This window comes from Lipotes vexillifer, unplaced genomic scaffold (genome assembly GCF_000442215.2).
Source record: "Lipotes vexillifer unplaced genomic scaffold, Lipotes_vexillifer_v1.1 scaffold1770, whole genome shotgun sequence".
Taxonomy (NCBI): domain Eukaryota; kingdom Metazoa; phylum Chordata; class Mammalia; order Artiodactyla; family Lipotidae; genus Lipotes; species Lipotes vexillifer.
In genome coordinates, this window is record NW_006796074.1 from 156,191 (window position 1) to 171,846 (window position 15,656).

The 15,656-nt window shown below is 46.9% G+C and overlaps 1 protein-coding gene across 1 annotated transcript in view; it reads right to left on the reverse strand.

Moving 5' to 3' along the window:
- Nucleotides 1-15,656, reverse strand: part of SCN10A (sodium voltage-gated channel alpha subunit 10) — a 78,235-nt gene that overhangs the window by 1,165 nt on the left and 61,414 nt on the right. Inside the window, exons 21-27 of the mRNA XM_007468152.1 lie at nucleotides 11,697-11,819; nucleotides 10,147-10,431; nucleotides 9,369-9,422; nucleotides 8,393-8,530; nucleotides 8,032-8,136; nucleotides 2,777-3,047; nucleotides 1-43 (exon numbers count right to left, since the gene is read on the reverse strand). The exon at nucleotides 1-43 is cut by the window's left edge and continues 1,165 nt beyond it. Coding sequence (XP_007468214.1) covers nucleotides 1-43; nucleotides 2,777-3,047; nucleotides 8,032-8,136; nucleotides 8,393-8,530; nucleotides 9,369-9,422; nucleotides 10,147-10,431; nucleotides 11,697-11,819 — 1,019 coding nt within the window. The remainder of the gene's footprint in view (nucleotides 44-2,776; nucleotides 3,048-8,031; nucleotides 8,137-8,392; nucleotides 8,531-9,368; nucleotides 9,423-10,146; nucleotides 10,432-11,696; nucleotides 11,820-15,656) is intronic.

Here is a 15,656-nt window from a genome sequence, read left to right on the forward strand (position 1 = left end):
AATAAATTTCCAAGTGATGTAAGAATTGCAGAAAACACCAGGCCTTTAAAAGTGAGGGGAAATGATCTAATTAGTACTTCCAACCACGAGTCCTGACAAAGTTGGCTGGATCACACCCCCTCTTCTCTGCCTGGTATGGACCTCCAAGTGAGCATCCATATTCAGGGACTCTGGACCCTCTGAGCCTGGCACAGTGGATGGCATAAAGTAGTGTCCATTGCATAAATCCTGTCTCCCTCGAGTAAGTCTCACCTTTCCCACCATGTTCTTATCTTTCCCTCCATCCAGATACATTCTTAGTCAACCTACATGGTCAAAACCCAACGTCTGCAGCCTAGTTCAGCCGGAAGTGATTGCACTCTGTTCCACATGCTCACAGTCCTTTGTCTGTTTCCGTCTGTAACACAGACCCGGCTCTTTCCTGAGAATTCAGCCTTTGGGTCATGCCTTTAATTCCGCCCTGGTCCTGTGCTCTGTGAAGGCTGGGACCCACTGTGATTCATCTCCCTATCTCCTACTGCGAAGATTGACTCAGTTCCTGGCACATGGTCCTGTGGATAATTGTACAGAGCCTAGTATTAATTATAAGGGGCCTGAGGACTTGGGCAACTTGCTGACAGCTAAAACAGAATGGTTTTGAATGGCCAGCTGTCTGCATAATAGATTTTATTTGTTTCTTTCATTTCCAGCTGTGTTTGAACTCTGTGTTAGGGCCTAGAGATGGGCTGGTTTAAGGTCATTTATAGCCCCCTAACCCGAACTATGAACAAGAGTGTGTATATCTCCCTATGTGATATCTAACTTGAAGATTTGTGAAACTTGGTCTTGGGGACGCGTATGGAGACCTGTTAAGACCACCAAAGGTTAGGCAAGGCCTTTAGGTCAGACAGGATTCAAAACCTCTCAGGAGAAATGGTGAAGGGTATGACAGAAGCTCTCTCTCCTTGCCAGGGTGCCCTTGATCCCATTCTCCTACTCGCCTTTTGTCCTATGAATATGGGTGGTGACAGTATTGTGTTGGAAGGAGGAAGGAAATGGAGGACAATTGGGATAATTATAATTTTGTATTACGAAATCTTTATGAAAACCCCTCTCTTAAAGTCCAGTTTAACTGGGGCATTTTCCCATAGTGTGAGAAACATATGTTTTTATAATCTACTAAGATTCTGCCAGCCAACTAGCCTACCTTTACAAGGGAGAATGAGTCTTCATACTTGTAACAATTAGACAATCAATACACGTCTTACAGGTGGAAAGGAAGAAGGAGAGAGGGAGGGAGAGTGGAAGAATGGCTAGTGGGTTCTCGTACTTGTTTTCGAGCTGTCGTTATGAGTGATTTCTGTCCAGTGATGGGTGTTGCTGTGTAGGTCATAGGAACTGGTAGTTACGGTGTCCTCATGACAGAATGGAGTACTCTGAGTATATTTTATTTCTATAGTACTGATATGGGAAGTCACATAAGCAAGCTCCCTTCTCTAATATAAAATAAAAAATGGCCTTTAGAGTCTCTCACTTTGGAAGGCAAACAAACAAACAAAACAAACCTCCCCCACCCCGCCCCTGGAAAACCCAGCAGCAATAGGAAAATAAAACAAAACAAAAAACAAAAATAAATTTAAACTCCCCAAACAAACACAACCCAAGGCTGTGTTTCAGCACCAGGATAGAGAGATTAAGTGCCCGCCTGTGTTGTATTCAGATGCTATTAGCTCTTGATAGTAAATCAATGGGAAATAAAATCCACAGCTATGCCCTGACATGAAAAGTAAGCAGGTCATGATATAATAGGTCAGGATATATTTACGATGCAAAGTAAACCTGGTGTGCTGGGATTTGGCCTTTATAGGATCCAACTTTGGCTAAACAACACGAAGGCCAGGGACGGTATCTTGGTCGTTGGTAGGAGGCTGTTAGTTTATTAAAAAAAACATTAGCATGGTCTAAATTCAGCTCCACCCTTTACAAACTATATGACCTTGCATAACTTTCTTAATCTCTGAGGCTCCATATTAAATGTATAAAATGAGTATAGTAACACTCCTTCCCAGGGCTGCTGTGGAGATCCGTGGATCCCAGCCCAGTGCTCAGAACTCAGCAAGCACTCAATTATGGTGGCTCCAATCCCCACTTTAACCTCTGACTCCATTCATTTTCTCTGAACACCGTTGGCCCCCAAATACTGAGCCTGTCATTCAACAACGCCCAGACTAGGTCATAATAGCATTGATCTCTTGGCATTGGTCCCTTGACTTTTCTGTCACTCATATTCCCTAAGTGGACAGTTATACAGAGATTTAATTCCAGACCCTTGGCTTAAGAATCTCCTTTGAACAATCTCCTCCTAGTCTTTCCTCACTCTTCTGGCAACCACCTCCTTTTCCAGAAAGTATTTTTTGACTCACCTCACACCACAGCACCCACTCTCTGCTTTGAAGGCCATAAAGATAAGACCCATTGCAAACTCCATCATCTTAGGTTTTCTTGTGGGTGATTGTTCCCTATCGGCTCCCAAATTTCTGGCGATGGCTGCACACACAGTAGATCCCTGAATACCCTTCATGGCAGCATGGAGAAGGCTAGTGGAAGCTCTGCATTTCACTGAGAGGCCGGGGGCATTTTAAATGTGCTGCTCTTGCAAAGCAGCAAATACTGGGCTCCTCTAACATACAACGCAGGTTTTTAAACGTTTGTTAGCTGTCCCCTTGGTTTTGAAAGAGCAGCCAAAACAAGCCCAGGCAGAGGCTGGGTGTCCCCACCACATGCGATGCCCACTTACTTCCAATGGAGAGGACCACGACAATTAAGTCAAATACATTCCAGCCATTGGTGAAGTAGTAATGCCTCAAGGCGAACATCTTCATGACACACTCGCCCATGAAGACGGCCACAAAGAACTGGTTGATTTTGTTTAGGATTTTTGTCTTTTCTTCACTCTGCTCATCAGTCTCCACCATCATGGTGATCATGTTGAGGCAGATGAGGACCATGATGATGATGTCGAAAGTTTGCCTGGTCACGATGTCAAAGACAAAGCCCTGGTACTTGTTCTGAGAAAACAAGAGACGGTACATCAGGCCTTTTAGCAACATAAACCAGGCATCTGGAGAGGCTGTGTTCTTCACAGATGGGTTTTTAAAGTCTGTCTCTTTTGTCTCCCTCACACTCCACATCCCAAGAGAAGCAGAGTCCTAACCCTCCGAAATCTCACTCTTAGTTGTTTCTACCTCATTGCCTCTCCTGGCCCCATGAAGTCACTAGGCACTTTGTCCTTGTCCATGCTCTTCCCTCCACTTGGAGTGCCCCTCCAGTCCTTTCTCTGGGCCATCTAAATCCCCATAGCCTTGAAGCTGCTGCATATCACAGGGAGATAAGCTCAGTGCTTTGTGATGACCTAGAGGGGTGGTATAGGGAGGATGGGAGGGAGGCTCAAGATGGAGGGGATATGGGGATATATGCATACATATAGCTGATTCATTTTGTTGTCCAGCAGAAACTAACACAACATTGTAAAGCAAGTATACTCCAATAAAGATGTAACATCAATCAATCAACCAATCCCCATAGCCTTGAGTGATCCATCTCTCTTAAGCCCCACTTCCTCCAGGGAATCTTCCTCAATCACCTCACACCGCATTGCTCTGTCCCTTCTTTGGGCTCCCACAACCTTTACAGTCAGTCTTGAGTTCTAGCGTTTCATGTATACTTCTCTTTTCTACTAGACAATGAGCTCTTTGAGCACAGAGCCATGTCTTATTTAATTTTGTGTTCCTGTAGTGCCCTGCATAGAGTGAGAGTTCAAGAACTGCTTGAAAAAATATTTATTTGAGGGTAAAGTCAAGTGTAGTGGTGCAACCGATTCCTGCAAATGTTCTTTTTATTCCTGGGCTGTGCAGATGTCTAAGCAGGTCTTGGTTGTTTGCATTCTTGCAGAGAGGTAGAGTGGCCTGGACAACCAAGAGATCATTTTTAGGGGGCTATTTTTATGGTGTTTAAAAAAATTTTCCTGGTGTGGCCCTCTAGACTTTCCTGTGCTGTTAACATCTTACTGGTCTGTGAGCTCTTGATTCCAACCTCATCCTCCACCCTCACCTTCTCAGACACTTCTGAGCTCTGTGGAACTCACCTGCCTTGATCTGCAAACTTCTCCTCCTACTCAGTAGCTGCTCACTCCTCACGCCATGGACCCCAGGGCTGGGGGCAGAGCTGAGGTCCCTCTTGTTCCCCATTGTCACTCCCAGACCTTTGCTCCTCCTGTGTCTTGTAAAACCCTTCCTCCTCTGATGCCTGTGTATTCAAGTTAGCCTTCCTTTGCCCCCCTCTTCATTGCTACCACTTACTGACCTCCTGGTCCCTCTGCTTCATTACTGGTGAGTGAGACTCTTGGCCACACTTGGCCACTCTTGGCTATTAGCTCTTGGTTCCTTACCTAAATCTCTAATGACCTAGTTTTTCCTAACTTAGAGAAAAATCTTCCTGAATCTAACATTTCTCTCCAGCTACCAGCCTGCTTCTCTCTTCACTTTCACAGTTAAATTTCTTGAAGGAGTTGTGTGCAATCACTGTTTCCCATTCATGCCTCAGCCTACTCCAACATAGCTTTTGTCCCCATCCTGCCATTGAAATGGTGCTTGTTAAGATCACTCGTAACGTCCAAAATATTGGTTTGGCATCGCTTACTGCCCCCTCCGCCTTGAAACTCTCTTTTCTTGGTTCCCAGAGGCCTTACTGCCCTGGTTCTCTTCTTGCCTTTCTGTCTGCTCTTTTTAGAGTCTTCTTTACTCAACCTTTAGATATTAGCGTTCCTCAAGGCTTAGTCCTATGTACCCTTTGCTCTTCACCCCATTCTTTCTCCCTTGGCAATTTCTCCAGCCTGTGAATTAATATGTGTGTGATTTTTACTATTTGTTTTCCTGTGTCACTGGACTGTCATCTCTGTGAGGGCAGGAACATCTCACTGCCCTATCCCCAGTGTCTGCATAGTAACTGGAATGCAACAGATGATCAATAGGCAGATGAATGAATGGATGACAGAACGGACAGCTCTGAATTACACACACTTCAAACAGAATTATAAAGCCACTCCACTAGGTTGATTACATTTAATTCTGTACGAAAGGTACTTCTTGAATGTGTGCTGTGTACAGGGCTCTGCATGAGCAGCTGTGAGAGAGAAAGGAACCTGTCATGAGTCTCTCCAGGGAGCTCCCAGGAGCCACAAAGGGGAGAAGGGCTGTGACAGGGCTGGTTCCTGCTTTCTGCTTCATGGTGGGGATGGGCTGCTACCCTGCAGGGTTTGAGCAAAGAATCAGAGTGGGTCTGGCTCCAGGCATAGCTGCAGGCTTATGTCTTTTCTGGGATGCTGAGCCACTAATAGCTTTCATTTCATCACTGAAAATGGCAAAAAAAAAAAAAAAAAAAAAAAAGCCATTCATGACTTCTAAATAAACAGAGCAGGCAACATTACTAAGTTCTGGGCATCAAGTTTGCCCTGGATATTCAGCTGCTGGGGAGTGGAGCGGCTTTCTAGCTGCTCTTGGCTTAGCTTGTGGGCAGGGATCACTTCTTTGCAACCCTCAGGGCTCTCAGAGATGATGAAGTGGGTGACTGATGATGTGATATTCTGGAGCCTATTATTTTCCTATAAAGTGAAGTATGTGAAACCTGATTTTAGTGATTTCTATAGTAGGGAATGTTATAGAATAAAATTTCCCAGTCCTGTGGAAGCCTTAGTCTCTGCTATGGATGAAGGATAAGACTTAGAACTTGGGCTTCACGTGTGGCAAGGAGTAGTATGTACATGCCTGTGTTGGAGGTCCCTATGTCATCCGAGGCTGGCCCTGCCATGAACTGGCACCCATGCACCTATGGAGCACAGTCCTGTGCCAATGCTCAGCTTACCTGACCAGCTCAACCTGTTGGGACCCCTCAGGGAAGAAGATGGCCTTTCCAGTGCCAGTAATCTAGTGAGGAGGAAACTGGAGCTGGGAAGGTGAGTCTTAAGTGGGAGTGGGCATTTCTCTTATTGCTTGGGCTTCTTTCTTGGCTCTGGACTTTGTGGAGGGCAGATGATCAGGCTTGTCCCACTGTGGGGTGGGTGCCAAGACGTTGCCTGCCGTATGGATGCTGGCCAGGAGCTAGGATGGGCCAAGGCTCGTGGGCCCTGGAGAGCAGCCAGATGCAATTGCTGCCTGGGCCCTGATCTGCTAGTTTCCCTTTTGGTATCCCTAAACCTCAAAGTCTTGTTTAAATGTTCCAGCCTTGCCTCAGCTATGCTAAAAGGAACAAAGGAAATAATGTTTGCCATGCCTGGACCAGAATATTAAGGAGAGAGCCATGTTCCTCCACTAAAGCTATTATAGTGTGGATAGTTAGTTAGTAATATACACCCGCTCCCATTCAAAGGGATGGCTAATGTCGGGAACACAGCTGGGCTATGAGGTCTCACTTTGCTTATCCGTATGGAAGACCTCCTCCAGTGCCAACCTTGGAGGACCTTGGGGATGGCTTGATTAGGAGACATGATGATTTTATTGTAGGTCTTCCTGCCCAACCACTGACTTCCACTCCTACTGCAGTGCCTGGAATTTCAGCATTAGGTTCCTACCTTTATATTAAGATAGTGTCCTTTCCAGGGTCCCTTTTGGAAATGCAGCTCACCCTGTCCCAAGGAAATTGTCTTCCTTGAGAGGAGGAAGCTATGGTGGCCTGTGGGATTGGCTGATGAGAGGGGAGAAGCTGAGATGATGTTATAGACAGATGGAGCAAGTATGTAGGGAAGGGTACCCAAAACTGTCATGATTTTGCCAAGGGTTGACCCCAGCACAGAACACCTTGGTGTCTGTTGAAATGTGGATTCAACATCAGTCCAGCCATCAGAAAAGGTCAGCAGGGACCTAACTGCTCACTTCTCATTAGGTCTTAGGATCCTTCTCCCGTAACCCCTGTTTGACTCTCATTGGCTGGGCTCAGCCTTTCACCTACATCTTCTAATTTTGAGCCTGTTCCTGCCCACTGGACATTGGAGGGATACTCCCTGAGCCTTGGGGACTCTCCCTCAGAGAGGCCTCAGGCTAACTCAACCCCAGTTATCTTGATCTTATGAGGTATTTGGAAGGACACCTCTGCCCCTACAGAGGTCTGAACATCTTATCACTCCCCATTGTAACACTTCTTATCAGAATGGAGAATAGTAATACATTTGTGACCACTGTTTCCAAGTAAAGCATGTGAAAGGTCATAGCATTTTCTTTTCCTCCTGTAAATGTTTCTAAGACTTTGTGCTCATGAAGTTTTTAGTATCTTATGCAAACCCCATGCCTTGATTTAGAAATTCTAATGTCTTGGCCAACAGAATGTATGTCTCCCTGATTCATTTAGGGAAAGGCCTGTACCTTTGCTGAAGGTCCTTAGGTTTTGCCCTTGTGTGGGGAAGGGCTAATGGGATTGTGCCATTATTCCTTTTTGAATAAAGGAATCACAGGGGAGTATGCCTCTAAATTTTGGTCAATCTTTAAACACTACAGTAGGATAAGTTTTGGTTCCTATTGTGTCACCTGACCATGACCATGACTGGGCCCAGGATCCCAGGGTGGTTGGGTTTGGCTCTTTCTTCTCTGTCTTCCTGTAGGCATGGGGTAGAATGTGGGGTGAGGCTGGCGATCCATTGCAACCTACATCAAAATGCATAACCACAAATGTTTCATCTCAGGGCCCTAACCATCCTTACTATCATTTAGCCTAATCTCTTCCTGATCTGGTGCTGGAAACTTAAGCCTGTTGGGCAACTCAAGTTCTTCCCTAAACAGGTCTATCTGGAACACCTGCAGGAGTATGTTCACTCCAGAAGATCAGAGTTGCTTCTTGCGGACTTTTCTTCCCTGGGCCTGGGAACTCTCATTACCTCATCCTCAAACTCAACCCAGATCTCCTCCTCCACAGAGAGCATTGGCCAGACGCCTACCAGCACAGGCATGGGCTGTCAGGTTGGATTTCCAGACACTTTGTGCTACAGAGGCGAGCTCTGGGGCTCACCAGGGGCCGTGGGATGGGCTTCTGGGGCTTCTTGGAGCCCAGTTTCTTCATGGCATTGTAGTACTTCTTCTGCTCCTCTGTCATGAAGATGTCCTGGCCCCCTAAGTGCAGAGAGACAGGATAACACACACCACTGTTATTGCCCCCAGATGGCAGCCTTCAGTCCTTTCTGGGCCCAGACCCCAGACAGGGGTGAAGCCTGAAATCAGGGGGCAAAGGTCGGTGTTGGTGCTAAAAGCCAAGATTGGGCTCCTGGTCAGGCATGGGGGCTGTGATTAGTGTTGCTTCAGTCATGAGGCCCGGGGATCGACGGTAAGTCTAAGACTCATCACTACCACAGAAACACCTAAGCCCCACTTATCTTTTTTTTCTGTTGGTTGAAGTTGTCAATGATGACCCCAACGAAGAGATTGAGTGTGAAGAAACTGCCAAAAATGATGAAGATGATGAAGTACAAGTACATGTACACGTTGTCCTCCCACTTGGGCTGCATGTTCACCTGTGAGCAGACAAGTGGGGGCATGGGGACGAGGGGGCATCTTAGCTTGTGTTTACCCCAAAGAACCCTGAGACAAGGACCTGGCTACAGGTGGCTTATTTGGGAGGTGATCCCAGGAAGCAGAAGTGAGAGAGGGGGAGGCAGGAACAGGATAAAGGCAGCACCACTACCATGGGCAACAGGCACTCCATGCTCTAAGGACTGTAGAACACACTTCAGAATTGTACCTCCAAGGGACAGGGAAGTGAGAGCTTTTATCTACAGACTCCCAGAGCTTATCTGTGAGGGTTGCCCCTGTAGACTCGAAGTCCTCTGCCCTTGGGGGAAGAGCTGCTGAGCCAGCTCTGAGGCACTGAAGAAAATCAAATCTCAGACAGAATAAGAAACAAAGGATGAGAGTGAACTTAGAGGTGGGTTGAGGGGATATGGGGCAGGGCATCAGCGGTGTCTTGTGCCCCAGCACGAAAGGGTCCTTCCCCAACAGCACCCATCTCCTCCACCTGGCTGCCGTGACAGTACCTGAAATTCCACTGTTCTAGCTAGCCACTGCCCTTGCCCCTGCCTCTGCCCAGGGAGTGCCCTCATGCACAGTCCTTTAGAGGTTATCTGATAATTTCCTCAATGGTGAACAGAGGAAGAACTTGAGAAGCCTAGGAGACTAGGTCAGCTTAAATATCCAACAGAAGGCCAGCTGGACACTGCTCCAGGGGGGGATAGTGCCAGACTGCTGGGTGACGCCTCTTCCAGCACCAAGGCCACCTTCACCCCATTTCAAATAGACTAATGTGGGCGGGAGGCACAGAGGGGGAGGCGGTAGTCACCACGGGCTGAGACTCACTTCCCGGGAATCGACAGCTGCGTACATGATGTCCATCCAGCCTTTAAAGGTTGCCTGGAAACAAGGAACAGAGGCCACTCAGTGTCTGCCCATCCATCTACATTGGCCTCTGTTTTGATTCACTTATTTGTCTGCTTTTCTCATAGAGCATTGGCCCCCCTGGAGCCAGTTCTGACATGTCTCTGATTGCAGTGCCTGGCACACCATAGCTACTCAGGGACTTGTTGTTGAACGAATGCATGAACAAAGGGTGGAGTGCAGGAAGCTGTGGGTAACTGCATGACAAATGTATAAGCAATTGCATTAACACTGAACGAACAAGTGGATGAAGGCAAAGGATGAATGAATGAATGGAAGCATGAATGTTATTGACTGTCATCATCACAAGCATTATCTATCATTACAATAGACTGGAACATAATTTATTACCCTCTAGGAGACGATATGCAATAGAAGACTGTTCAGTCTGTGTGGCTATACCAGGTCTATTTTGTACAAGTAGTGAATTCTAAGTCATCACCTGATATAGCCCCATGGCAGGCCTATCCCTTTATTCTATTCTATTAGCCCAAATTGGTCTAATTGCACTACTGGGAGATCACACTCATTGGTAGGGCCCTCTAGCCTCATGGTGCAGTCTGTAGGAACAGGGAATAATCTCACTTCACACTGAGTGCTACCCCTTGCAAAGTCTCCACATAGCATCTTCTGGGAGACCCCAGGCCCTCCACTTTATCGAGCAGCCAAAGGAAGAGACATGGTTGATCTCAGGACTCACCACCTGCAGAAGTGCGAGGTAGCCCATTGCAACATTATCAAAGTTGACCTTCACATTGACCCAAAAGAAGCTTCCAGTGTGGTTTTGACGTTCACAGTCAGACATGTTATTCACAGTAGTCCAAGGCACAAGAAGAAAGCCTTCACTGGTCTTGTTGATGCATTTCTGAAACTTCCCTGCGAAGAGGTTCACACCCATGATGCTGAAGATGAGCCAGAAGATGAGGCAGACGAGGAGGACGTTCATGATGGAGGGGATGGCGCCCACCAGGGCATCTACCACCACCTGGGGGGAAAGGCAGAAAGACCTGGAACCCCACCGATGCCACACCCTTCTTGCCCGATCCCAGTTCTTTCTACCCTCACTTGGGCTGCTTCATGAGCCAGTGGAAGCAAGAGAAGTGGGTTAATTAGAGCCATAATTCAGACTCAGAAGACAGAGACACTGGGCAGTGAGGATGGGTTTATACATTCTCTCTAAAGTTCACTCAGGGCAGGTTCCAGCGTCTCTCCTTAGGATTGAGGAGACGGACACATTTACAAGCATACACATACTCATTTAGGGGTGCCAGTGTGTGTTTTGTACTTGCACATACAGAATTCTAGAACTTTGCTTTATTTTATAAACCATATGTTTATAAAATACAGTTTATAGTGTGCTTTGGTCAAGAATCAGTGAAAACCCAAATCCATATTCACAAACTTGTTTATTTGTAAATTAGCAACCGGAGATAAAATAAAATAAACATCGAAGTATTTCAATCATAAGCTCCTAGCGTTTGTAAAGATACAAGTTAATTTTAAAAGTCCACTTTTGTTTTGAAGGTACGATGTCTTCTTTGAGGCAGTGGTGGAGGAAGAAAGCAAACCTTGCTTTCTGTACCAGAAGACTTTCATAATTATGTGGAAGGGGAGGGGAGAAAATGAGCAGTCCCTCATCCCCCATAAAACAAGGGCCAGACTTGTAAGCATTCCATCCTGAGGAAGACAGTGAGGGCGAGGTGGCGGCTGAAAGCCTTGGATGAGGAGAGGGATGGATGAAAGGAGAGAATCCATAGGACCCAATGACTGTGCTGGGTTGAAGAGAAGACGCATTCCAGTGGGTGGTGACTGAGCTGCTGAGCTGTTGATGTCACTGCATTTAAATGGAGTGTCAGAGGCAAGGCTCATTTGTGATGGAAAGATGAAGAGCTTGGGGTGTTCTGGAGATTTTGGCAATAAGGACAAAAGGCAGGGTGGGGACACTGAGGTAAGAGATGCTTGTGACGCTGTGAAGCAGGATTGCCTCACTAAGAGCAGGAGAGAGCGAGGTGTGAGTCCCGGTAGATGTGATGTTTGAGGTGAGAAGAGAAGGGGGCTTACAGAGGGACTTGAAGGAGAACTAGGAGAGTTAGGATACTGCAGCACCATCAGCGTGACAGCAGAAAGTGGGGACCCCTGAGCTGACCTGTGGGGGTAGGGCCTGGAGCTCAGCGTCAGTAGTATGGAGGGTGTAAAGGGGGAATGGTTACCAAATGCTGCAGACCAGAGCAGTTAGGAGATAGGTCTTACCCGCATGCCTTCAAATCGAGACAGGGCCCGCAGTGGCCGCAGGGCACGGAGGGTCCGAAGGGCTTTGATGGATGCCATATCAGAATACTGCAGCATCTTCGCTATAAGGCTTGTCAGTGAGATCTGAGTGCAGGCAGAGAGCAAAAGCATCACCCTAGGGTTCCAGAAAGTTGACCCTGGTGGATGGAGACAGGAAATCCCTCCCACTCCCTACTCTGTCAGAGCCATCATCCTGGCTCCCACCTTATTCTGAACCCCAACGAGAGATATAGTGAGAGTCCAATCTCTTCTCTTTCATTGAAAATTTCATTCATCATTTATCTGAACTTTTGGCCAAGAAAATCTCAGTCTCCCACATCGCCACCCCCTTGTATGTAGGTGATCAAGCTCCCAGTGTAGTAAATCAGCCTTCCCTTTCCTCTCTAGAGGCACCAGCCAGTTCCCAACAGCCTTTAAAATTTGATTGACTTTCAGAGACTTGGAGAGATGCTGGCCCTTCATGGGGGTTATGCAGAAAGTCTATCTTGAGGAATATAAAGTGAGTCTCGATTGTACGTGCTGAGAAAAGTGGGGAAGAAAGAGTCCTGGGCTGGGTGGGGTCCAGTTCCCTCTCAACCCTGATATTTTTGTGAACTTGGGTCAGTGCCTTGTTAGTGCAGGTTGTACTTTCAACCTTTGTAAAATGAGGAGTCAGACTAAGAGAACTCCGAGGCCCTCACAGCTCTGCAGTTTTCCAGGAAGAGTGACTGGCATGGGGCCAGGAGATTCAGCTTTGACAGATAGCTGAGATATAATGACTGAGTTGTGAGTCCCTGTTGGTTGGTCAGTTTTGCATTTTTTAAAGTGTTGGACCAAGGACTGCAAAGGCACAAACTTACATGGAAAAATGGCCACACCTTCCAGGAACTTTGAAGGTGCCAGGGAGATACCCTATGCATTGGCTTGAGCTTGCCAGAGACTGTGACCCAATCCTGGGAGACCCCCAACTGCACCACGACTGGTGGGCTGAATTCAGGCTCAGCTTATCTTGACAGCTAGGAGGGGATGTCAGAAAGGGAAGGGTTTACACTTGGGTGCTAGAGCCCCAAACAATGCCTGTTCTCTGAATGGTGGCTTATTCCACCAGCACAGAAAACTGGAATGGAAACAACCCCCTTCCTCCAACCAGGCAAGGCTCCAGACACCAGCAGGTGGCACCCAGCTGCCTGGCTAAGTGAGAGCAGGAGGTTTGGGGCCAGTTCCATGCTGGACCCTGTTCAGTCTTTTGCTCAGCCCCTGGGAAGGCTGCCTCATGTGCAAAATCTGCAGTTGGGGCAATTAGGAGCTGGGGCCTCTCCAGCAAAGCCCTCCCATCCAAGCCCAGCTCCATTCCCACTGCTCAAGCCACAAGCCTCCCAACTGGTCTCTAGGCTCCCGTATTGCATCCATCCCATCCATTCTCCTCTGCAAATTTGATTATGATCATGTTTCTCTCTTACTCCCAACCTTCACTGATGCTTTATCATCACAGGATAAGCTCCAGACTCCTTAGCCTGTATTATATGGCCACAGCCTGCTTTTCCAGTCATATTTCACCCACGTATCCTACCCAAACCAAGTTGTTCCCTAAACGTACCTGTGTCTGTGCCTTTGCCCAGGGTCCTTCTTTAATTAAGATTGACCACCCCCAGTCCTTGTTGCACCTTGTTGCTCCTGCTCATTTTAAGCCTTATATCTAATGCCACCTCCTATATGAAGCCTGCTCAGCTACCCCACCCCCAGAGTGGAAGCAGGTTCATGTGTCCCTAAGACACTAACTATTTCCAGCAGTGCTCACCACATCCTCCCTTATCATATGTTTATTTCTCTCTGTTGTCCTATCTGCTGGAAGAGTAAAGTATAAACTCCTGGAGATAGGGAATTTTTATTTCTTGGCTTCTATCCCCCCCAGAGCACTTCATAAAACAATCCTATATGTAGTAGTTATTGATATAAAGAAGCATTTGATAAATTGAAAAAATAGAGAGAGGCATGTTGGGATGGATGGATGGAAGGAAGGAAAGAAAGAAGGAAGAAATCTTGATGGAAAGTTGAATGATGGTTGGATAGAAGAATGGACTAAATGATACAAAGATGGATATGAGGGTTGAAAGGAAGAATGGAAGAAAGAAAGCAAAGAAGAAAGATAAAATATAAAATCATGGATAGTGGATGAATGGGATGGATGAATTGGGGAAGGATGGATGGCTGGATAAATGATGGATGAATGAAAAGATAGAGAGATGGGTAGAGGAATGGAAGAGATTAGAGAATGATGGAAGATTGACTGGATGGAAGAATGGGTGGGTGGATGGATGAATGGAAGAAAAAGAGGTGAGTGGACAGATGGGTGGAAGAAAGGAAGGATAGACTGATGAGGTAAAGGAAGAATAGAAAGATGGAAAATGTGTGAACAGAAGGAAAATTGGATGGAAGGTGCTTGGATGAGTGAATAGAAGGTTAGATGACTGGATAGTTCAATATAAAGACAAGTCAAAAGATAGAAAGATAGAAGTGTTAAGGACAGATTGATAGAGGGATGGAAGGAAGGTTAGGATGAATAGGTGGGCAGAAGGGAGGAGGGAAAGAAGAGTGAGAATAGATGGATGGAAGGAGAGGACTGACAGGATAAACAGAAGAAGTAAACATGAATGGATGTTTAAAAGGAAGGAAAAAGGAAGGGTGAGTGGTTGGATAGATGGAAGGAGGGATGGATGGTCAGAAGGAAGAATTAGTAGGCAGATGGATGGATGGATGAGTGGGTGACCACATCAGGGGATCAGGACTGAAACTAGTGAGACCTACTTAGGAGTGACTGCCCCTAACAAGAGTGGGTAGCTGGAATAAAATTTTCCTTTCATTTATGAATAATTATATGATATGCACAAAATTATCACCTGTGACTCAGATTGCAGGCCTCACAGCTAATCCCTGTGGTACAGTGGCCTGATGCTGCTAGCGCATTGGTATCAGGAAAGAAGAGAATTAGGTGCACAGACCTGCTGTGGAGGACCTGCCAACACAGGAGGCTGGACAGAATGTTCTGAACTGGACCCCATCCAGCTTCAGGAGGCAAGCACCAAATACAGACACATTTCCTAACACCTCTGATGTGCAGACCTTGGCACCAGTGGCTGTGGGAGTGTGGGAAGCAGAGGCAAACATAGCACGTGCCTCCCCCACCTGCAGGGACCCTCAGACGTGCAGCAGTGAACAAATAGCTCAGGCAGCCATCCTGAAAAGCCAAGACTGCAAGGGCCTGGATAGATAGAGGACTGTATGGCTAAGAGGAGGAGGAGCTCACTCCGGGCTTTGGGGGCTAGGAGAGCTCTTAGGAGACTTTATTGAGGATGGTCTCCTCACACCTTTGAGGAATCTCAAGTTTAATGTGTGGGAGGCACTTGGTAAATCCCCTAATGCTGGGCTAGTGGCCACAGGTTCATCTGAACACATGAGCTCCAGCTCATCACCTCTCCAAAGGGACACTTTGCCCCTTTTAGTGCCACTGGGGAGACACCAGTGGTTTAAGCTCAGTGGTTCTCAATCCTGTCTACACATTGGACATGCCCAGGGGATTTTACAAAATACTGATGCATGGACTCCACCCAGGACCAGTAAGACCCCAATCTCTGGGAAGAGTAGTGTTTGTTCACTGTGTTCTTAAGAGCTTCCCAAGTGATTCTAAAGTGCAGCCAGGGCTGGGGATCATTGAGTCAGTGGCAGGGCAGGTTCTCTGTGCCAGGAAGTCCTCAGTATCCCTAGGTCTAGAAGCCCTGACAATGGATGCAAGGTCATGTGCCATCTTGCTTTGGATGTAAAATACAGAGGTAGTAAGTGGCCTTTCTGGATGGAGACCTAGGAACTGAAGACTCACCTGAGTGTCACTGTTGTGTTGGAATCATGTACTGCCTGGATCTTACCTGGATCACAGGTATGCAGGGT